Raw genomic sequence first — 22,488 nt, 5'->3', positions numbered from 1 at the left:
TACCTAAAGTTGTATTACAAAAGTAGTTTGAAATGTTTTGGCAAAGGTTACAGGTAACTTTTGAGATATTTTGTAGTCACGTTGCGCAAGTTGGAACCAGTGTTTTTCAGAAATTGCAGCCATCCCATTTGGTTTGCACATAGTGGGACTATCATTTGTTTTACAACAGGACAATGACCCAACACACCTCCAGGCTGTGTAAGGGCTATTTGACCAAGAAGGAGAGTGATGGAGTGCTGTATCAGATGACCTGGCCTCCACAATCACCCAACATCAACACAATTGAAATGGTTTGGGATGAGTTGGACCGCAGAGTGATGGAAAAGCAGCCAACAAGGGTTCAGCATTGTGGGAACTCCTTCAAGATGGTTGGAAAAGCATTCCAGGTGAAGCTGGTTGAGAGAATGCCAAGAGTGTGCAAAGCTGTCGTCAAGGCAACGGTGGCTACTTTGAAGAATCTAAAATCAAAACTAAATTTTCATTTGTTTAGCACTGTTTTGGTTACTACATAATTCCATGTGTTATTTCATAGTTTTGATGTCTTTACTGTTATTCTATTCTTGTGTAAAAGCATAGTTTGGGGTCTCTTAGAAATGTCCTTGTTTTTGAAAGAAAAGCATTTTTTTTTGTCTACTAAATTAACATAACATTGATCAGAAATACAGTGTAGACATTGTTAATGTTGTAAATGACTATTGTAGCTGGAAACGGCTGATCTTTAATGGAATATCTACATAGGCATACAGAGGCCCATTATCAGCAACCATCACTCCTGTGTTCCAATGGCACGTTGTGTTAGCTAATCCAAGTTTATCATTTTAAAGGGCTAATTGATCATTAGAAAACCCTTTTGCAATTATGTTAGCAAAGCTGAAATGGTTGTCCTGATTAAAGAAGCAATAAAACTGGCCTTCTTTAGACTAGTTGAGTATCTGGAGCATCAGCATTTGTGGGTTCGATTACAGGCTCAAAATGGCCAGAAACAAACTACTTTCTTCTGAAACTCGTCAGTCTACTCTTGTTCTGAGCAATGAATGCTATTCCATGCAAGATATTGCCAAAAAACTGAAGATCTCATACAACGCTGTGTACTACTCCCTTCACAGAACAGCGCAAACTGGCCCTAACCAGAATAGAAAGAGGAGTGGGAGGCCCCAGTGCACAACTGCGCAAGAGGACAAGTACATTAGAGTATCTAGTTTGAGAAACAGACGCCACACAAGTCCTCAACTGGCAGCTTCATTAAATAGTACCCGCAAAACACCAGTCTCAACATCAACAGTGAAGAGGCGACTCCGGGATGCTGGTCTTCTAGGCAGAGTTCCTCTGTCCAGTGTCTGTGATCTTTTGCCCATCTTAATCTTTTCTTTTTATTGGCCAGTCTGAGATATGGCTTTTTCTTTGGAACTCTTCCTAGAAGGCCAGCATCCTGGAGTCGCCTCTTCACTGTTGACGTTGAGACGGGTGTTTTGCAGGTACTATTTAATGAAGCTGCCAGTTGAGGACTGGCCATTTTGAGTCTGTAATCAAATCAAATCGAACCCACAAATGCTGATGCTCCAGATACTCAACTAGTCTAAAGAAGGCCAGTTTAATTGCTTCTTTAATCAGAACAACAGTTTCAGCTGTGCTAACATAATTGAAAAGCGTCTTCTAATGATCAATTAGCCTTTTAAAATGTCATTTACAACATTAACAATGTCTACACTGTATTTCTGATCAATTTGATGTCATTTTAATGGACTTTTTTTATTTATTTTTTTATTTTATTTTTTTTAAACAAGGACATTTCTAAGTGACCCCAATCTTGTGAGAATTCAAAACATTAAGAACACTCTTTCCATGACATAGTCTAACCAGGTGAAAGCTATGATCCCTTATTGATGTCACTTGTTAAATCCACTTCAATCAGTGTAGATGAACGGGAGAAGACAGGTTAAAGAATTATCTTTAAGCCTTGAGACAATTGAGACATGGATTGTGTATGTGTGACATTCAGAGGGTGAATGGGCAAGACAAAATATTTAAGTGCCTTTGAACAAGGTATGGTAGTAAGTGCCAGGCGCACCGGTCAATAATGTCAAGAACTGCAACGTTGCTGAGTTTTTCATTATCAACATTTTCCCGTGTGTATCAAGAATGGTCCACCATCCAAAGAACATCAAGCCAACTTGACAAAACTGTGAAATAAACTGGGTGGTTCGAGCCCTGAATGCTGATGGGCTGATAGCCGTGGTATATCAAACGTATAACAAGGGTATGACAAAACATTTCTGGTTACTGCTCTAATTACATTGGTAACCAGTTTATAATAGCAATATGGCACCTTGGGGGTTTGTGGTATATGGCCAATATACCATGGCTAAGGGCTGTATCCAGGCATTCCGTGTTGTGTCGTGCAGTAGAATAGCCCTTAGCCGTGGTATATTGGCCATATACCACACCACCTCGTGCCTTATTGCTTAATTATACCATGGCATTATTGAATACTCCTTTCTGATTGGCTTGAAGGGCATTCTAGAGTGTGCATTATTTCAATATAATGCACGATAGATTTCACTGGCTATAGTTCATTTTTACAAGTTTTGTTTGCGCTGCTTTTGAAAGCAAAAGTCGAATTGAAAACAGTATTGCGTTTGCTGAATTTGATTTTCATAACAGTTTGGTTAGCTAAACTAGTCTGTTTGGATACCACGGCAACTACTGTAGCTACACTACATAGCCAAAAGTATGTGGACACCTGCTCGTCGAACATTTCATTCCAAAATCATGGGCATTAATATAGAGTTGGTCCCCCCTTCGCTGTCACAACAGCCTCCACTCTTCTGGGAAGGCTTTCCAACTAGATGTTGGAACATTGCTGCAGGGACTTGCTACCATTCAGTCACAAGAGCATTAGTGAGGGGTTGGGTGATTAGGCCTGGCTCGCAGTCGGCGTTCCAATTCATCCCAAAGGTGTTCGATGGGGTTGAGGTCAGGTCTCTGTGCTTCAGAACTCGGTGGTCCTGTTCTGTGAGCTTGTGTGGCCTACCACTTTGCGGCTGAGCCGTTGTTTTCCTAGACGTTTCCACTTCACAAAAACAGCACTTACAGTTGACTGGGGCAGCTCTAGCAGGGAAGACATTTGACGAACTGACTTGTTGGAAAGGTGGCACGTTGAAAGTCACTGAGCTCTTCATTCTACTGCCAATGTTTTCCTATGGCGATTGCATGGCGGTGTGCTCAATTTTATACACCGATCAGCAACAGGTGTGGCTGAAATAGCCGAATCCACTAATTTGAAGAAGTGTTCACATACTTCACCTGGAATGCTTTTCCAACAATCTTGAAGGAGTTCCCACATATACTGAGCACATGTTAACTGCTTTTCCATCACTCTGCGGTCCAACTCATCCCAAACCATCTCAATTGGGTTGAGGTTTGGTGATTGTGGAGGCTAGGTCATCTGATGCAGCACTCCATCACTCTCCTTCTTGGTCAAATAGCCCTTACACAGCCTGGAGGTGTGTTGAGTCATTGTCCTGTTGAAAACAAATGATAGATCCACTAAGCGCAAACCAAATGGGATGGAGTATCACTGCAGAATGCTATAGTAGCCATGCTGGTTAAGTGTACCTTGAATTCTAAATAAATCACAGACAGTGTCACCAGCAAAGCACCCCCACACCATCACCCCCCCCCCCCCCCCCTCCATGCTTCACTGTGGGAACTACCCATGCGGAGATCATTCGTTCACTTACTCTGCGTCTCACAAAGACACAGTGGTTGGGACCAAAAATCTCAAATTTGGACCCCTCAGACCAAAGGACAGATTTCCACCAGTCTAATGTCCATTGTTAGTGTTTCTTGGCCCAAGCAAGTCTCTTCTTCTTATTGGTATCCTTTAGTAGTGATTTTTGTTGTTGCAGTAAAATCGACCATGAAGGCCTGATTCACCATGTCTCCTCTGAACAGTTGATGTTAAGATGTTTGTTACTTGAACTCTGTGAAGCATTTATTTGGGCTGCAATTTCTGATGCTGGTAACTCTAATGAACTTATCCTCTGCAGCAGAGGTAACTCTGGGTATTCCTTTCCTGTGGCAGTCCTCATGAGACCCAGTTTCATCATAGCGCTTGATGGTTTTTGAGACTGTACTTGAAGAAACGTTCAAAGTTCTTGAAATTTTCCTGATTGACTGACCTTCATGTCTTAAAGTAATGATGGACTGTCATTTCTCTTTGCTTATTTGAACTGTTCTTGCCATTATATGTTCTTGGTCTTTTACCAAATGGGGCTATCTTCTATATACCATCCCTACCTTGTCACAACTGATTGGCCTTGACACAACTGATTGGCTCAAACGCATTAAAAAGGAAAGAAATTCCACAAATTAACTTTTAACAAGGCACACCTGTTATTTTAAATGCATTTCAGGTGACTACCTCATGAAACTGGTTGAGAGAATGCCAAGAGTGTGCAAAGCTGTCATTGAGGCAAAGGGTGGCTACTTTGAAGAATCTCAAATATAAAACACTTTTTTTGGTTAATAGATGATTCCATATGTGTTGTTTCATAGTTTTGATGTCTTCAATGTTATTCTACTATGTAGAAAAATGTAAAAAAATAAAATACAAAAAAACCTGGAATGAGTAAGTGTGTCCAAACTTTTGACTGGTACTGTAGGTTAGAATAATACCCAAACAAATTGTGAAAAATATGATAATGCCCCTTTAGTGAAAGAGCTATTTGAAAAGACCGCCTGACAGTTCAGCCTGTTTTGGTCGGACGGAGTTTTGGCCTGCCTTGTGACATCACCAGGCGGTAAATGAGTTAATAGATCAATAAGAAAGAGAGTTCCAAACCTCTCTGCCAACAGCAAGTTTTCAGTTTCCCCCTCCCCACTCACTCCCAGACAATCCTAGCTAAATAGTTGTTTGAGAAATTGCTATTTTCTAAGACACTATTTTTGTTTCTTTTTGAACATTTTAATTAAAAAACGATCACAGTAAGTAAGGTACTTACTTAATTGTTACCAATACATGACTTTGAGATTTTTTTTAAACCGCCTGCATTTGAACTTAAATTCGTTAAAGGAATCATATCTTGAGAGCTGATGGACAGGCCCATAGGCTGCCAAACTATTTATAGGAAATAATGATTTGTATTACAACCTCAGGAAGAGAAGGAGAAGCAAAAAACAATATAATCCATATTCATCATCACCATGTGTTATGATTAGGCTGCTTCAAAGAACTGGCAAAACAATAACTCCTTTCTGTACAAATGCAAATATCGATCTTCAGAGCCAAATCAGAGAGGGATAAACGGTCATTGTTCCCTCAGCTCGGGAAAGATTTGGATCCAAAGCCTCTCTTTTGTCACTTCAAGTGATCCTGATTCACGCCGTTAAACAGGGCAGTGAAGGAATACTAAACTAGGGCCTTTTGTCCGGTCTAGAAATACCAGATCTAAAAGTGACCTTTACCATTCACCTAAGGCTAAACCGCATTAAACTGTACACAGCAAACCTTAATCATGACAGGTGCTGAGCAATGGACTGGTAAGTGTTTGGATTAACTGCTAGATACTGTATCATGTCTTCAGTTCACTATGTAGAATATTATGTTCTTTGATCCAATCTCAACATTAGGACCAGATTTATAATATGGTGAAAAGTCTGTTCATCATTAAGTCCTATATCAAGAAATATCTAATGAACTGTTCCTAAGCCAAAGGCAAGAATGCAACAACAACAAATCCTCTGACTTGTTATCAGTATTTCTGAATGGCACAAGTATGGCACCATTTGCAAGCCCCTAATTGCAAAAAGCACTAGGTTTAAAAGCCTAGAATATTTCATGTGGGTAAGTTATTTCTTTATTATGGCAGGTGGATGAGGGAGAGCAATCAAACATCATTCATCTGAGTGCTATCACAGCTGTAATCTGTCCCGTAGGTTTTTCCTATAGCTAGAAATTTAATCAGGCTGTTACAGCAATGTGTCTATTTAAACTCTTGTGGTAAGATTCGTTACTAAATAAAATGAACACCATGGCATAGCCAAAGAGACCAGTGTGTTGCATAGAGGAACTAGATGCAACGCTGAGCAAGGGCTGTATTTAGGATTGAGTCTACTCTAACATGATCCACGGGGTGGCGACTGGCCAAGTTTTTCCAATTTGTTATGAGCCTATACACTAAGGGATATATTTTCAATCTGAGGTGCAGCTTGAGTGAGTGCAAAGGCACACCAATACCACGAGGAATTCATACAAGAATCAATAATATCGTCTGCAATGTATCCAAAAGAAACAAACACTGCATCCAACCAAATAAATATTTACAATCTAGTGTGCACATCTGGTATTCATCAGTTAATAACTGAAATTAGCTGCTATATTAAAAAAGAATGAGTGGAATTCCTTGTTCTTTGTTATACTCGGTACAACCTCTGAGAAAATTATTCTCAATTGCCTCCACTGTTGCCATGGATATTTCCCCCCTGCAATTACATAAAAATGCCTATGCACGGCAGGCATTAATTCTGCATTAACACAGGAGCTATTAGAGTAACAACATGTACGGTATGAATGTACTGTTTCTGTAGCAGCAGCAGCAGCTCACATAGAAAGTGAGAGCTTAAATAACTAACGGCAGCTAAAAGGCATTGACCTGTATAATCAAAGAATTAGCATGAAGTGACATGCAGGGAGAGAATGCAGCAGTCTATTTCAAGGTTATTGATGCCATCTTTTCATGACCTCATTTTTAATTCAGGGAGCTGAGCTCTGACAGCTAATCTTCGGAAACGGTTTAAATAAATATCATTAAAGCTTTCCCAGCTGGAGCTTTAGACCTTGGGTTGGATGTTAAATATTGATTTTTCCCTTTAAGCTAATGAACAGTAGAATGGCTGCAATGAGCAACTTTCCAAATGACAAGTACCTCAGGTTATCTTGTGTTCTGTTCGTTTTATGTTCTCTACTGCCCGCTGCTCAACTCCATAAATACAATCATTATTTCCATCTTTATCATTCAAAATAATGTCTCCAAGGCAACCGTTTCAGATGACTTCCATTGAAGAGGAAAATGGATAATGTGGATAATTTCAAATTAGAGTCAGGGCTTGGGGACATTCAAAGTCCCAAACAAAAGACCAAGATGAGCGCGTTCAGTTAATCTAGTGCAATTACAACCGAAATGTTCCAATACCAAATCAAAAGACGTTGGGAGAAATGCTGCATGCTCTAGTTTAAATCGCTCATTGTGTTTTCAACGCTGAGTAATCATTAAGAGAAATAAAAGATGCCACCAGGGACCAAACATATACTTCACCAAACCCACAAATGGGGTCATTTATCATACACTTCCAAGGGAGAGAGAATAGCTTTGTTTGCTGAGCTAATACAATGAAGTTAATTGCCCTCCTAGCTACTGGAATAGTGAGCCTCAGCTAAAATTCTCATCCCATAGTCTGTCTGAGTTCAGCTGAGATTTCCCGCTCTCTTTCTGACAGGGTGATATTCACTGCAGTGGAGATATTATTGGTTTGTATTGATTCAGCACAATTTCCCAGCTTTCTGTGGCTCTATTGAGAAAATGCCAGCAGTAACACCTCACTGGTCCCCTCCAGCCCCCTGTGCTGTGTGCTGTGCTGACACTGTCTATACCAGTCCTCCTAACCATGCAGGGCTGTGAAAGGGCTTTTAATGGCAGAGCAAATACAGTCCCTTCTGGCTGCGCAGGAGGTTTAAAGCTGCAGTGCTATTTGATATCATTCAAATACTTTATTACATTTTGTATGCATTCGTACATAGAGCATAGATAAACCTACACACATTGACTGAGCAATTCAGCCTGACTTTGTTTGTCATTTGCCTAGGTCTATACACATACTCACCCATATGCATGCGTGATATTGCTCTGCATGCCTCTCTTTTGACAGGTAAATCTGTTCCGTAGCATTGCGGAGGCATGAAAATATCAGCCTGGGGGGGGGGGGTTCAGAGATGACTAGCCGTAAGAGGAAAGCTTTATGAAAGAGAGGTTATCTTGTATTAAGCACACAGCGTTTGTTTAACCTTGAGAATGTGTGTGTGCATGCATAATATCCTCCAGTCTCCCCCAGGATCATATCTGTTTGCTGTTTGCTTTGGTTCAGGGACCCTCTCAATAATAAAGGCTGGTTAGAGAGAGATGTGTGACTGGTTTGGTGAATATAGTTGTGCTCTGTGTTAGTATGCATGGAGCAGCAGGGTGAGAGAGTGTCTGTGGGCACGGCTTAGGACATCATGTCGAGATAGGAAGGAAGCCTTACTTCCCTAAGCAAAGTTGACATGCACCTGATACTGAGGCTGAGAGTAGCATTCCTCTTCCTCCACTGTATTAGGAAAATGGGACAGCGCTTTGTTAATAACTCACCTCTCGTAGTGTCTTCGTGTGCATGTGGCGGCACTTGTGCTTCCTGGGTTACCACCCAGCTCATCATATACATTTTTCCACTGTCGGCGAACTGTGATCTGAGAGAGAGAAACAGATTTTTATAACGCTGTATCATATAACATAATAAAATGCTGTAACAACATCGTTATAGATGCTAGTCATTTCCCCGACGTGAGTGGATAACACTAACAAAGTTATTTAGTTTGCTACAGAGACTATAACACTACTCTGTAATGCAAAACCATCTCCATAACATGCTACCAGCTGTAGCTGGCAACAACCATCTGTACCACAGCAAGGGTAAGAGGGAAAAGTACAGTACAGTGGAATATATGCATTAAGATGCCAGAGTGACGAGTTACACCATTAAATATATACTCAAACCAACCACACAACTTCCTGCTCACAAAGACAGCAGCAGGCATGAAAGACTGATAATCATCCACAGATAAAAAGGCTTTAAAAGGAAAAACATCCCGATTACATGACTAGTTTCCTGTTTATAGTTTGCGGCTCGTCTCTCTGTATGACTATATGTGGCAAATGAACTAACCGGCATTCGCAATGCGTTTACTTTTCACATCAAAAGACTTAAAAATGTTGGAAACACTTCCCACATTAGTACCGAACAAATGTGGGGTAGGCTGCCAAGTGAAATGTCCCTGCTCTGCTGTCTCGCTGTGTATAATAGTGCACTTTATTTTAGAGCCTGAACATGGGAAAAAATGACAGACTTCACCAATTTCCTTGACATGGGAGAGTAACATGTGTTTTCCACTTAGAGGGGGTTTAAAACACCGGCATCATTTTGCAAAATGTGGGCCTGACCAAGATTTTTGGAGAAAAACACGACTGAGGCAGCCTAAAGAAAATAAAAGTTAAGTATGGAGCAGGACATATGTAAACACTTACCAACTCATATCCTCCGAGTTTCTGAGCAGCTTGAAACATAGTCCAAAGGTTTACTGTTAGAGGGACAACAAACAGGGAGATCAATGGTATTCAGCTAGATCATCACATACAAAGATACTGTCACATAGCTACATAAACTACAGGTAGATACAGCCTGACACCTAGCTAGCTCATGTAACAATTCAGCTGAAGGGGATTTGAATAAAGACCATTATGAGCATCTGGTAATACTTAACATTTTAGCACTCATTAACAATGTTGGCACAAATGCAAATGCAATTTTGCATAGAATTTTACATGCAAAGATCCAATAACAGACGATATCAAATTGATTATAGGTATTGTACAAAATAGTGATTATAATCAAAATACAAAGACAGTATATTTCCCTGCAAACAATTAACCCAGGTTATTGTAAGATTTTCCAAACAATGACATTGGTATCTGCTTTCTGTAACATCATTGTTTAACATTTTTATATGAAGACCTATAAATAAGGAAGACTCGCCTAGGGAGAAATCCATCAAAATTCAATCTCTGCGTACACAAAGGCTTGCATTTGTCAAAATGGCATTTTCCTATCTCCGCATTTGACAGCATTGATTTTTCCTCCCTGCTCTTCCGTGTCTGTTGTCAATACACAGGGAGAATTACAAAGGAAGCTGGTGGGTTCTATTTGAACTGCAGAGAGTAGCATTGTGTTTTGCAACTGGATAGCAGCTATGGCTTATTAATGGGGCTGTTATGCTTCGGCTGTAATTACCACAACAGCGAGCAGAATTAGGAAGGACAGAAAAAGGAAAGAAAATGGGAGAATAGTTCTTTCTTAGATGACTTGCTCCCTGTTTTTTCTCTAATTCACTCTATTCAACGGGCATTATCACAACGATAAGGATGACAAAACACAATGTACACTAAAACAGACATTCAAACAGGCAAATTAGAAACAAGGCATAAAGAACCTCTCTAAAGGCAGCCTGAAATAATGCGCATCACCTCCCCCGCCGCCCCACCCAACAACACGCATACCAATTCCCTAACTCCCCACTCTCCAATTTGTGACCAAGGCCATTCAAAGTGTGCAATGTGATGTCAAACTATACCAACCTTGACACACACTCCCAGCCCCCTCCCTGTCCCATTTTTTCCTCACACTCACTTCCATCGCACATTCAGAATGTGGTACCAACGCTGGGAATAGCTGTTTACCCAACTGAATGGAAGATAATGAAACCTCTTTTTGTCATGTGACCTTTTCTTCTTCTGAAGTCCATTTATCTTACGTCCTGTGCAGCATCCAGGCAAACTGCTAAAGCTAAATAAAAGAAAATAAGCCTCCTTTCTGGTGGAACAGATAAGAAACTTTGAGCCAGAGCTATAACCTTGCACTGTGTAGAATATGCCGTTCAAATAAAAGGGGATAGATTGAAAGATTCATTTACAGTATTTTGCCTCTATCTACGCTGCGCTGTCTGCCCTACATTGTGCATTAGACGAAGTAGAATTGGTTGCTCTGTGTGCATTTCAGAGCCAGTGGCTTAGAAAGGAAGATGTAATTGAATGGCTTCTGTTAACAATCACACAAAACGTGTAGGAGGCACATCAAAAGAGGACAGGAATACATGTGTATACCGTTCAACAATCCAGTGCTTTTAAACAGTCGTTATCTTAATTATAAACCACTCATGAAAGAAAATACCAGAAACACAATTTCCATAATAGGAAAGTTTTGCTTTGATAAATGAGGCTATTGCAGTGGCTGAAAGGAATAATGAAAGCTGATTGCGTCTGAGCATATTTTGAATTAGTTATGGTTTTTTTTAAACAGTCATGTTGCCAAGGACGAGTTTAAACTGCATTATTGGGGGCTTTAATGAGAAAAGCATTATGATGTTGCTTGGTTTGTAATTCAGAACATGTACTGTATGTAAAACAGTTGGCATTATGCCTCGATACAAATGATGCTATGCTGCAGACTCAGTAACTACCGTATGCATGCATACTGAGCCACTCTCATATCATCTCAACCACAATGACCTACTTAAGAACTGCATCTTTGGTGTGAAGATGACATCTCTTTCTAAATATATACATGGGGTTATTTGTGAACCGGAACTTACATTTATGTAAAACTTGTATAGAGAGAGTAAAGTACAATACAAATCGCATCTTTTCATATAGAGTGAATGCACCACAATGACGCATGTCTGTGCCATGAAAATAATATTGAATGACCATTCTTGTATGGTTCTATATATAAGATATAATCTTCCCTAGCATGTGAAACCTCATTGTTGAAACATCTGAGTGAGTTGTGTTGCATGTTCTGACCGTGTGAAGAACCCTTATGAATGCACATATAATGCTTTTGACAGGTGTGTGAAGATCATATATCCTATATTCAAAGCTCATATGAACATAAAATAAATATATTTCACTCACTCTGCTTAAATCCCAGGAAGGGGATCCTCTCAATAGGTGTGTCCCTCTCTTTCATGTACTTGTATAGGGCTACTAGGAAGGCCTGCTCGTCTGCACCACTCTCTTCTGATTGGTTCTCTTCTGGTTCTTCTTTCTCCTCCCTCTCCACCTTCTCCTCCCTCTCCACCTTCTCCACCTTCTCCTCCCTCTCCACCTTCTCCTCCCTCTCCACCTTCTCCTCCCTCTCCACCTTCTCCTCCCTCTCCATCTTCTCCTCCCTCTCCACCTTCTCCTCCACAGATGCCTTTTTACAGATCCTGGGTTTGGTCGTTGTGCCCCTGCTGGTAGGAACTGTTATCTTGCAGTTAGGTTTTACCTGTAGGAAATAAAATAGTGGAAGTTGAAGGGCTTACACTCAACGTGAAGTGTGTGTGTGTAGGGGGGGGGGGGGCTATTTAATGATTCTGTCAAAATAATTATATCACCCGCTGAAATAAAATTATGTCATTCATACAAATCACAACCTTTAAAAATTGAATTCAATCAATATGAAGTAAACTGAAGTGAATGGTGAAGGAGCATAAAGATGGAGGAATTCAGATATTTGTGGTAAGTACATGGTGGCCGCCATCTTTATGCATGGCCGCAATTGAATCAAATGTTAGGTGAGTGGTATACCTTGGTGGGAGACTTGTTCTCTAGGGTGCTGGGTTCTTGGGGCCCCTGAGGCTCCTGACTGTGGCCCTGGGAGTCCCTTCGCTGGGACACTGACAGCTTCTTCTTCCGTGGCCGACCCTTCAGGTTAGGGGCTGAGAAGATGGGGACAAAACACATGCTGGTTAGTATCCTAGAGGCAAAGTTTCTGGGGAAAGGAAGGCAACCACACACAGAGCCTAGGGAAGGAAGACAAGCAAGCTGATTCTTCTGAATCATTTGTGTAATAAGCACTTCGTAAATAAACATTTCCTTTCTATGTCACAGGAGTGTAGCGTTAGAACTATATAAACAACTGAATAACAATTCCCATCCTGTAAAGTTAAATCTATGAGAACACTAGGTCATGTTGTTGCACAACACATGCACTGATCTAATCATTATTCCCATGATTAGTTTCCTTGTAACTTGCTGATTTGAGACCTTCAACAATGCTAATGACACATAAACATGTTTGATTGGACTTCTTTGTAGGCAGATAATTCCACAGTACACATTAATTACACCATAAAGTATTTAAAACCTCCAAAGTATTTGAACGCCCACATTTTACATTGAGCAACAACTGTATTGTAACACCTTGGCAGACTGCCTTCCCTGGTAACAAAAACAATGATAAACTCAAAGGAGAGAGGAGGCACTCGATTCGAGCCAGGTTCAGTCAAGTAGTTCAAAGAGGCATTTCGTGTGCAATTACAATTAAATCATGTCCAAGGTTAGAGGCAGCCAAGGGGAATAATTTTTTGCCAGATCAAATTCTCATCAAGGTTTGAAGGGAAAAAAATTAAGCAAAACAAAGCCCAATGAAATCGAGGAGGAAGTAATCACAGGAGGTGAAAGCTATTGTGACTCAATGACCTTTTACTTCACGCTCTTTCCAAAACAGCCAGGGAAAAAGGCAAGGAAAATTACACCAAGATCTGTAATCAGCTTGGTAACTGCAAGTTTTCAGGCTACTTGGCTTTGCTGTACTGTATTTTTCTCTCTCTTTCTTTCTCTCTCTATAAAGTTGAAGTCTTATAATAACATGAAATCCAATAGTCTGCATAATGGATGACTCATGAATGGTAATACAAACGAGCTGACCTGAGCTCTACCTCACTTAGATTTGTTTTTCACCATGTATCATCAGTTTAAACAAGAGATTTCATTTCTAGAACAGGCCTATGTAGCAATAACCCACTGGGCACAGACATCAGTTCAACCTCTAGTTTTGGTTTACATTTGGTTGAGTTGTCAACTATTGTGAATTCAATGTGAAATCAACAAAAAATATCACCATGTCATTAGATTTAGGTTAAAAGTTGGATGAAAAAAAAAAAGAAAATGCCTTTACATTGACTACTTTTTGCACGTTGATTCAATGTCCATCACATACATTTTGGGGGTTGAAATGACATGGAAACAATATTGAATCAACCAGTTTTTGCACAGTGGGATGTGACTAAATAATCCTCTTGATGTGGGCCTTTTTTAGAAACCCAATCCGTAAACTCATGACATTGAGCATGTAACTCAGAGCGTATCGCGTAAAACACTTTATGTGCGGTGCACATTTCACAGGTCAAATGCTGCAGATGTGAAGACTGGGAGTCAAAGGTTACATGCCCATTATGATGACTATGGTTGAGATTCACAGATTTCCAGATAGTGCTTTTAGAAGTGTGTTTGATTTACACAGCAGTGTGTCCAGGATTGAGGGGGTTGACACTTGATTTAGAAACTGATAATGCAATTCACTCACAATTTATAACGTGTAATTTGGTTATAGTGCAAAACATTTTTCTGGGGCAGAACTAATCGTGTGTGTTAACTCCTCTGACTACATCAGATATTTGTCTTTGAGCTGAAGCCATGGGTTTGACATGGATCTGCGGACATCTGTGCTAGTTAAAAAAAAGAAAACATCAAAAAGCTCCCCTCAGACTTTCAGGATATCGACTTCAAATGAGCCTCAAGGTCAAGTGGAGAAATGTGCGGAATCCTTTTATTATTCTGGGCCTGGATGCCACTGATCATGTTCCTTGATGGCAGTTAAATAAGGAACCCTCCTCACAATAACACACATGCATTAGGTCTGCTCTGGCCTTTTTTGGGTCACTGACCTGACTTAAGGTTGAATATGAAGGTTGCTGGTTTAAACCCCTTGAGGAATACACAGCTGTTTAAATGGCCAGCTGTAAAAAGTGGCAGAGATTTAGAGTGCAGGTCGAATACATAAGTTACCTTGGATAATAGCTTGCTCTCTTGGCATTGGCAGACATAAAATAACCCCTTGGGGGCAAATCCATCATTTCTGTCAATGAACAGCACCCCCGAGGCATGAAAGTCACAAGGAACTCAACAGCGATGCAAGCTGACAACTTGATCTTTTGATGCAGTCCAACGCTCCTCTTAACGTCTGACAGTACCTTGTCTAATTTCTCCAATTCAATTAAGGGCTAGAACTTCATTATCATTCTGTGGACGGCACGTTTGCAAAAGCCCTTAGACACCTCCGAATGGTTTCTGAAGTTCCACATAGACAGCGCTGCCACAGGATCTGAAGGACTCGTCAACAGTGGACATTCATCTGACAGATTTCCTGAGATTATGCAGCAATGAATAAAAAGAACACTGTAGAAAAGTGTTGAATAACATTCAATCTAAATACTACCATGATTATGTCTTGATAGCTTGAAATTACAGATTTCATACACATACTGTACGCTCCTGTTTTGAACTACACTATTTAAATCTGAGCTGGCAATGGTAGAGCGATGGTGCAATATAACACTAAAATGCTTCCTCGCTAAAATAGTGCTGCTGCAACAACATCTTGTGAAATGCTGCTGTACTCAGTGAAATAAATCCACAACCACATACCAATGAGTTGCCCTCTTTACTGAAGCAATGCTGACGCAAGTGCCACTTTGACTTTCTTGGTCCAAAATAGCAACTTCTCTTTTTTTATTCCCACATGACTATGAAACTAAATTAGGGGAGGGCCTATATTTCATTGACGTACAAATATGCTTTTGAAAGTCCGACATCTTCCCAACAAAAGGGAGAGATCGTTTCACTACAACCCTGTGACCCAAATGAGGCCAAAGATCATACACAGAGAATGGAGACACAGTAAGAAAGCCTGTTAGTTGCAGAACAACTTCATGTTTTTCCTTTAGGTTGAAAATCCCCTCTGAGCACCAGTGTTATTTAAAGTGCAGGGTATTATTTGAACAACTAAACAAGGCTAATGTCCACATAAAGTCGATTTATTTTTCAGAGAGGACATTAGTATGTGGTGAGCTAACACATTTGATCTGTGTTATTAAGTTATGAACAGCAGTCAGCGTCTGACTTGTCTGACATGCTAATCATTCTCACTCTGGCATTTGACAGGTGAGCTACGCCCCTCGTGTAGCCTCAGGCTTATTTCCATGCCTAGTCATTTAGAGAAAATGGTCAGAACATCAGATGCATCAAAATTGAAAAGATACGTTCTATTTACAAAATAATAGAAATTGTTACAGATGACACAGTTTTCAAAATAAACAGTATACAGGGTTTATTTATTATAATCTTATAGGAATTTAAGGTTTTTAAAAATGTATTTCACCCTATTCGTAGATGTTGCATGATAGTCGTGTACACTCGAATATTTGTAAGGTTCCCAGAAAAAAGTATTTGTTAGTGAAGAGGCCATGTAGAATATAAATGCAACCACAGCAGAATACATAATTTAGTTGCTGAGAGCTATTCTAAATTTAATGAAGAATGTGGTTTGCTTATTCTCAGTGAACACTGGGGACGTTGAAACACAACACATAATGCCAAGCATGCAATCACTCGTTAGTGATTACTGTTCTACCTGCTCACTAAACAGAGAGAGAGAGACAGAAAGAGATTAGGATGGAGGAAGCGAGAGCTGGTTGAAAGAGACAGGATTTGCATACATATTTTTCATTTTTCATTTCCATTATTTCCACTTTTAGTGAACACCCATTATTCCCGATTCACCCATTATTCAAGCATATGTACAACTCTACAGCAAACAACCTTTCTTTTTTTAAATAACAGCACATAAAATCCCTACTGGAAGCAAACTTTCTGATTGTGTATGTTTTTCCTGCTGGGTAGCTCCATTGATGTGACATTTTCACAGTCACTGAGTCTGATGTGTTTGAAAGGAGGCTCTAACAGAGGGCAGCTCACTACTCCTAACACAGGTCAGGACACAGTATTACAGGTACTCTAGGATTAAACAGACTTCTACAAATGAGCTAAATCCCCCAGTGAACAACAGCCTAAGGTGGGACCCACCCAGCCTTAAGGTCTTAACCTAATGTTTACACAAGTATATATATATCTCTCTTCCATATACACTGAGTGTACAAAGCATTAAGGACACCTGCTCTTTCCATGACAACGATTGACCAGGTGAATCTAGGTGAAAGCTATGATCCCTTATTGATGTCACCTGTTAAATCCACTTCAATCAGTGTAGATGAACAGGAGAATACATGTTAAAGAAGGATTTTGAAGCCTTGAGACAATTTTATGTGTGCCTTTCAAAGGGTGAATGGGCAAGACAAAATATGTAAGTACCTTTGAATGAGGTATGGTAGTAGGTGCCAGGCACATAGGTTTGACTGTGTCAAGAACTACAACTCTGCTGCGGTTTTCAGACTAAACAGTTTCCTGTGTGTATCAAGAATGGTCCACCACCCAGTGGACATCCAGCCAACTTGACGCAACTGTGGGAAGCATTGTGATCAACATGGGCCAGAACCTTGTAGAGTCCATGCCCCGACGAATTGGGGGTATTATTAGTATTAGGAAGATGTTCTTAATGTTTTGTACACTCAGTGTATGCAGGTTGCCTTTGATCCTCATTTAGAAATGTCACACAGTGAGGGTAACACAGAGAGGCGAGGAGTAAGGGAGATGGGGGCAGCACTGTGATTTTATAAAAATGTATTTGATCTTTATTTGATCTTCTCTCATCCTCTGGCATTATGTTTAACATGTTATTCCCCAGCCAACCTCCTAATTTCCAACAAATTGTGTATTATGTGGTCCTTTCCATTTTCCACAAAGACGATTCCTTCAGTACGCTGACTGACAGGGGAGGATGAGTGATCATTATCTCTCTAACAGAACCCAGGCTTTTTTGCATTCCTATAGTCTTTGTAACTCATATAAAGCTTTGCCTTTGGATTTCCTTTCATCTCTGTGGTTTACTTATACTGCAGGAGCTCAGAGATGTGAAATATAGTGTGACAAGTACAGAAGTATGCTAGTAAGTGCACAGTGGGTCATTTAGGTAGTTAAACAACGTGACAGCTTGTTATCCCTTCAGAGCTTAATACTGTATACTGACATGGCTTCCAATTGCCTCTTTATGTAAGCTAACAAGTATCATAATGCTCTTATCATGGAAATTAAAAATACAACAAATCCCTATTTGAATAACAAAAGTCAATGCAACAATAGCCATTTTCAAATGCTCAAATTTCAATATGCGACATCTGACAACACCCTCTATCCTTTTGTTTGTCACAAGAATTTGTAAATTAAATTCTGCCACCATCCTGGATAGGTCACATAAATTCAATGTGAAATCGATTCTATGTCTGGGACTTGTATAACCGCAAATATAATTACATGAGAAAATTATTGCTATGCCCAACAAACGTCAACTGTGGAACATTAAAAACCTATTATCAAAGGGAACAATTTGCCAGATATAACGTGGAGGGCAAATCTAGCCATATGTTTATGAAGATGGGGACCAAATGCCAGGTAGTAATTATCAATCATCATCAAAATCCAGTCAAAACAGCAGGTTGCCTGGACCCCAGTCCCCATGGCAACAGGCCCACATCGCAGCATGTATGTTTACAGGAAATTAAATAGTCCCTTTTCAGTTCAGCCTCTTTCTTCCCTACCTCACAGGTGAACGCAGCATTTAACTGCCAGCATTTAACTACATTGTCTTTAAAGGAAAAATCCACCCAAAATCAGTAATTCCTATAATGAACAGTGTTAAATAACACTAACATGTGAGAACAATATTTTTTGTGAACAAATAATTTTGGCATTGTACGGTTGGTAGCAATGTGAAAATCTTTGTGGAAATCTGTTGCAGCTCAAGTTGACTACACAACCCACAATGCAATGCTAGCTCTATGCTCTGGCCATTGAGATCCTATAGGTTGTTATCAATAAAATGTCACAATAAGGTGTAGAGTGTTCGATTTGCCTGCTGGGGGGACAAGGAGACCCCCAGCTATGCTAAATCCATTGACAACTAGGTGCCGTTCTCAAGGGATTGGCAAATAAATGGTAACTATTTGGTTGTAATGGTAACTATTTGGTTGTAATGGTAACTATTTGGTTGTAATATCATCACCTCGATCTTGAAGAGCAGTTAGAACTACACATTTCTGATTATTCCATGCAAAACATTTGCACACATTAAGCTCTAACTGCATGCACCAAAGTCAACATGATCAACATGATCATTAAACATCAATTGTTCATGTAATTTCAGATATTTGAGGGTTGATTCACGATATCTCTAAATATTGGCCACCATTAATTGGATATTTGAGTGATAGAAAATAAAAGTGAACTATTAAAGTAACAAATAAGTAACAAATAAACAAATATGGGGATGAGGTAGGTAGTTGGTTGGATAGGCTATGTACAGCTGCAGCGATCGGTTAGCTGCTCTGACAGCAGATGCTTGAAGTTAGTGAGGAAGATATAAGTCTCCAACATCTGTGATTGCTGCAATTCGTTCCAGTCATTGGCAACAGAGAAGTGGAAGGAAAGGCGGCCAAAGGAGGTGTTGGCTTTGGGGATGACCAGTGAAATATACCTGCTGGAGCACATGCTACGGGTGGGTGTTGCTATGGTGACCAGTGAGCTGAGATAAGGCAGAGCTTTACCTAGCAAAGACTTATAGATGACCTGGAGCCAGTGGGTTTGGCGATAAATATGTAGCGAGGACCAGCCAATGAGAGCATACAGGTCGCAATGGTGGGTAGTATACGGGGCTTTGGTGACAAAATGGATGGTACTGTGATAGACTGCATCCAATTTGCTGTGTAGAGTGTTTGAGACTATTTTGTAAATGACATCGCCGAAGTCAAGGATCGGCAGGATAGTCCGTTTTACGAGGGTATGTTTGGCAGCATGAGTGAAGGAGGCTTTGTTGCGAAATAGGAAGCCGATTCTAGATTTAACTTCAGATTGGAGATGCTTAACGTGAGTCTGGAAGGAGAGTTTACAGTCTAGCCAGACACCTAGGTATGTATAGTTGTCCACATATTCTAAGTCAGAACCGTTGTCCAGAGTAGGGATGCTAGGCCGGCGGGCGGGTGTGGGCAGCGATCGGTTGAAGAGCATGCAATTAGTTTTACTTGCATTTAAGAGCAGTTGAAGGCCACGGAAGGAGTGTTGTATGGCATTGAAGCTTGTTTGGAGGTTTGTTAACACAGTGTCCAAAGAAGGGCCAGATGTATACAGGATGGTGTCGTCTGCGTAGAGGTGGATCAAAGAATCACCAGCAGCAAGAGCGACATCATTGATATATACAGAGAAAAAGAGTTGGCCCGAGAATTGAACCCTGTGGCATCCCCATAGAGACTGCCAGAGGTCCGGACAACAGACCCTCCGATTTGACACACTGAACTCTATCTAAGAAGTAGCTAGTGAACCAGGTGAGGCATTAGAGAAACCAAGGATGTTGAGTCTGCCGATAAGAATACAGTGATTGACAGAGTCGAAAGCCTTATCCAGGTCGATGAAGACTGCTGCACAGTACTGTTTTTTATTGTTGGTAGTTGTGATATTGTTTAGGACCTTGAGCGTGGCTGAGGTGCACCCGTGACCAGCTCATAAACCAGATTGCATAGCGGAGAAGGTACGGTGGAATTCGAGATGGTCGATGATCTGTTTGTTCACTTGTCTTTCGAAGACTTTAGAAAGGCAGGGCAGGATGGATATAGGTTTGGGTCTAGAGTGTCTCCCCCTTTGAAGAGGGGGATAATCGCGGCCGCTTTCCAATCTTTAGGAATCTCAGACGATACATTGATTGATGGACCACATCACATTGGCTAGCTAGCTAATAACAGATCACGTTAATATGGCTAGTTAACAAGCTAACTTTCAGGGGATAAACCAGATGGCTATATTGTTAGATTTGCTTGCCATTTATAGTGGTGATGACAGAAGTCTGACTGACAACTTTGACAATGTCAGGCTCTTTCCAAAAGCATAATCTCTGATAAAGCAAGCTAAATAACACATATTGCTGTCTAGCTAGCTACATGCCAAATGGATACGCTACCCTCAAGTATCTGAAATGACGTGATTTAATTGATGTTTACTGATCATGAAAAGCATGCAGTTACTTTCTGTTTAACTCTGATGATCGAGCTTTTAAATGTGGAATAAACCGAACTGTGTTGTTCTGAGGTGATGATATTAAAACCAAATATAGTCATAACATTTATTTAACAATCCCTTGCCAATGGTTTTGGTGGAGCTGGGTGTCTCCTTGCCTCCCAGCAGCCAAATTGAACACTATGCATCATATAGTGATGTTTTATTGATAACGACATATTAAATTACTAGAGGAGCTATGTCATAAACCAAGGATCATCAACTAGATTCAGCCGCGGGTCATTTTTTTCTTGAGCGGATGGTTGAGGGGCCGGAAAACATAATTGCAAATAATTTGTAGACTGCAAGTTGACGGCAATAATCCCAAAAAGATCAAATATTTTACTAAAACATAATAATTTCCAACCTTCCTTACATTTTTGTTTTACACAGAAAACTTGGGGGGAGACAAATAAAACCGATTAAAGACCGCCAATTAGGAAACCATGTCATTAAGTTCCAGAATGGGGGGAAATGGAAGTCTTATTTTGTACTCAGGGCACCATTAGGAATGAAACCGTGGTCTCAATTGGGCTATCCTGAATAAATAAAAGTTAATACATTTCTTGAAAAACTGTCCTCTTGTTTATTTTTGTATTTTTTTGTATATATTTCATTTTATTTTCAATCTCTTTTCCATTTCTAAATTAAATATACCTTCCGGTAACCCGCCTTACCCAATGTGACACGGATACGCTAATTCTTAGACCTTATAGCCAGAACCTCCATCAGAAGCTAACCAGCTAATTAGCTACTAGCTATTTAGTCATTGTTAGCCACTGCTAGCGGCCTTTACCTTCTGCACAGACACCAGCCGTTTGTTTTAGCCTGGATAATACTTGCCAGCCTGCCAGTATCGGACAGTTTTCTCCACTACAACGCTGGATTCCTGCCGTAAACCCTGGACCATTACTCCTGATCATCACAGCTAGCTAGCTGCCACCGAGTGACCCAGCCCCAAAGCTAACCCTGAGCCAGGCCCACCTCCCGGCCTACTCTGTGATCATTCGGCTATTCAGCCGATGCCTCCCGGACTCTGCCACAACATGGCTAGAATCCACTACTCCACCGGATCCTTGCTGTAAGCTCTGGATCTTTGCATCGGATCATCGCTGCTAGCTAGCTGCTACCGAGTGGTTATAGTGGCTTACGCCCCTGCCCCGAAGCTAGCACCAGTTAGCCGCGAGCCAGGCGCATCTCCCGGCTAGCAAACTCCAATAATTATTTCGCTATCTGGCCCGGACCCTTTGTCGACACGGCGCCCTGCCGTACCACCACAACTGGTCCGCCGACGTAACCCCATCCTGTGCCGTCAACCGGGCTTTGCCGGACATCAGACCAGACGCTTCTACTTACCCCGGCCTGCTAACCTTAAACGCTGTGTCTCCCGCGTGCTAGCTTGGTAAGGACTACCCTACTGTTTCCCTGTTCCATCTATTGCTGTTCACTGGACCCTATGATCACCTGCTGGACTGTTCATTAATCACGGTACTCCATTTTGTTTATTTTTTGTTTATCTGTCGTCCCCAGCCTCAAACTCAGGCCCTGTGTGTAGTTAACAGACCCTCTCTGCCCATTCATCACT

General features: G+C 40.7%; 1 protein-coding gene across 1 annotated transcript in view; it reads right to left on the bottom strand.

The window, feature by feature from the left end:
- The window catches only part of LOC110529906 (AT-rich interactive domain-containing protein 5B), a 70,135-nt gene that overhangs the window by 13,492 nt on the left and 34,155 nt on the right, over positions 1 to 22,488 (bottom strand). Inside the window, exons 5-8 of the mRNA XM_021612563.3 lie at positions 12,435 to 12,565; positions 11,778 to 12,132; positions 9,336 to 9,388; positions 8,403 to 8,500 (exon numbers count right to left, since the gene is read on the bottom strand). Coding sequence (XP_021468238.3) covers positions 8,403 to 8,500; positions 9,336 to 9,388; positions 11,778 to 12,132; positions 12,435 to 12,565 — 637 coding nt within the window. The remainder of the gene's footprint in view (positions 1 to 8,402; positions 8,501 to 9,335; positions 9,389 to 11,777; positions 12,133 to 12,434; positions 12,566 to 22,488) is intronic.

Source organism: Oncorhynchus mykiss, chromosome 1 (assembly GCF_057628025.1).
Source record: "Oncorhynchus mykiss isolate SJ-2025 chromosome 1, ASM5762802v1, whole genome shotgun sequence".
Classification (NCBI taxonomy): domain Eukaryota; kingdom Metazoa; phylum Chordata; class Actinopteri; order Salmoniformes; family Salmonidae; genus Oncorhynchus; species Oncorhynchus mykiss.
This window is presented reverse-complemented; position numbering and strand designations above follow the sequence as displayed.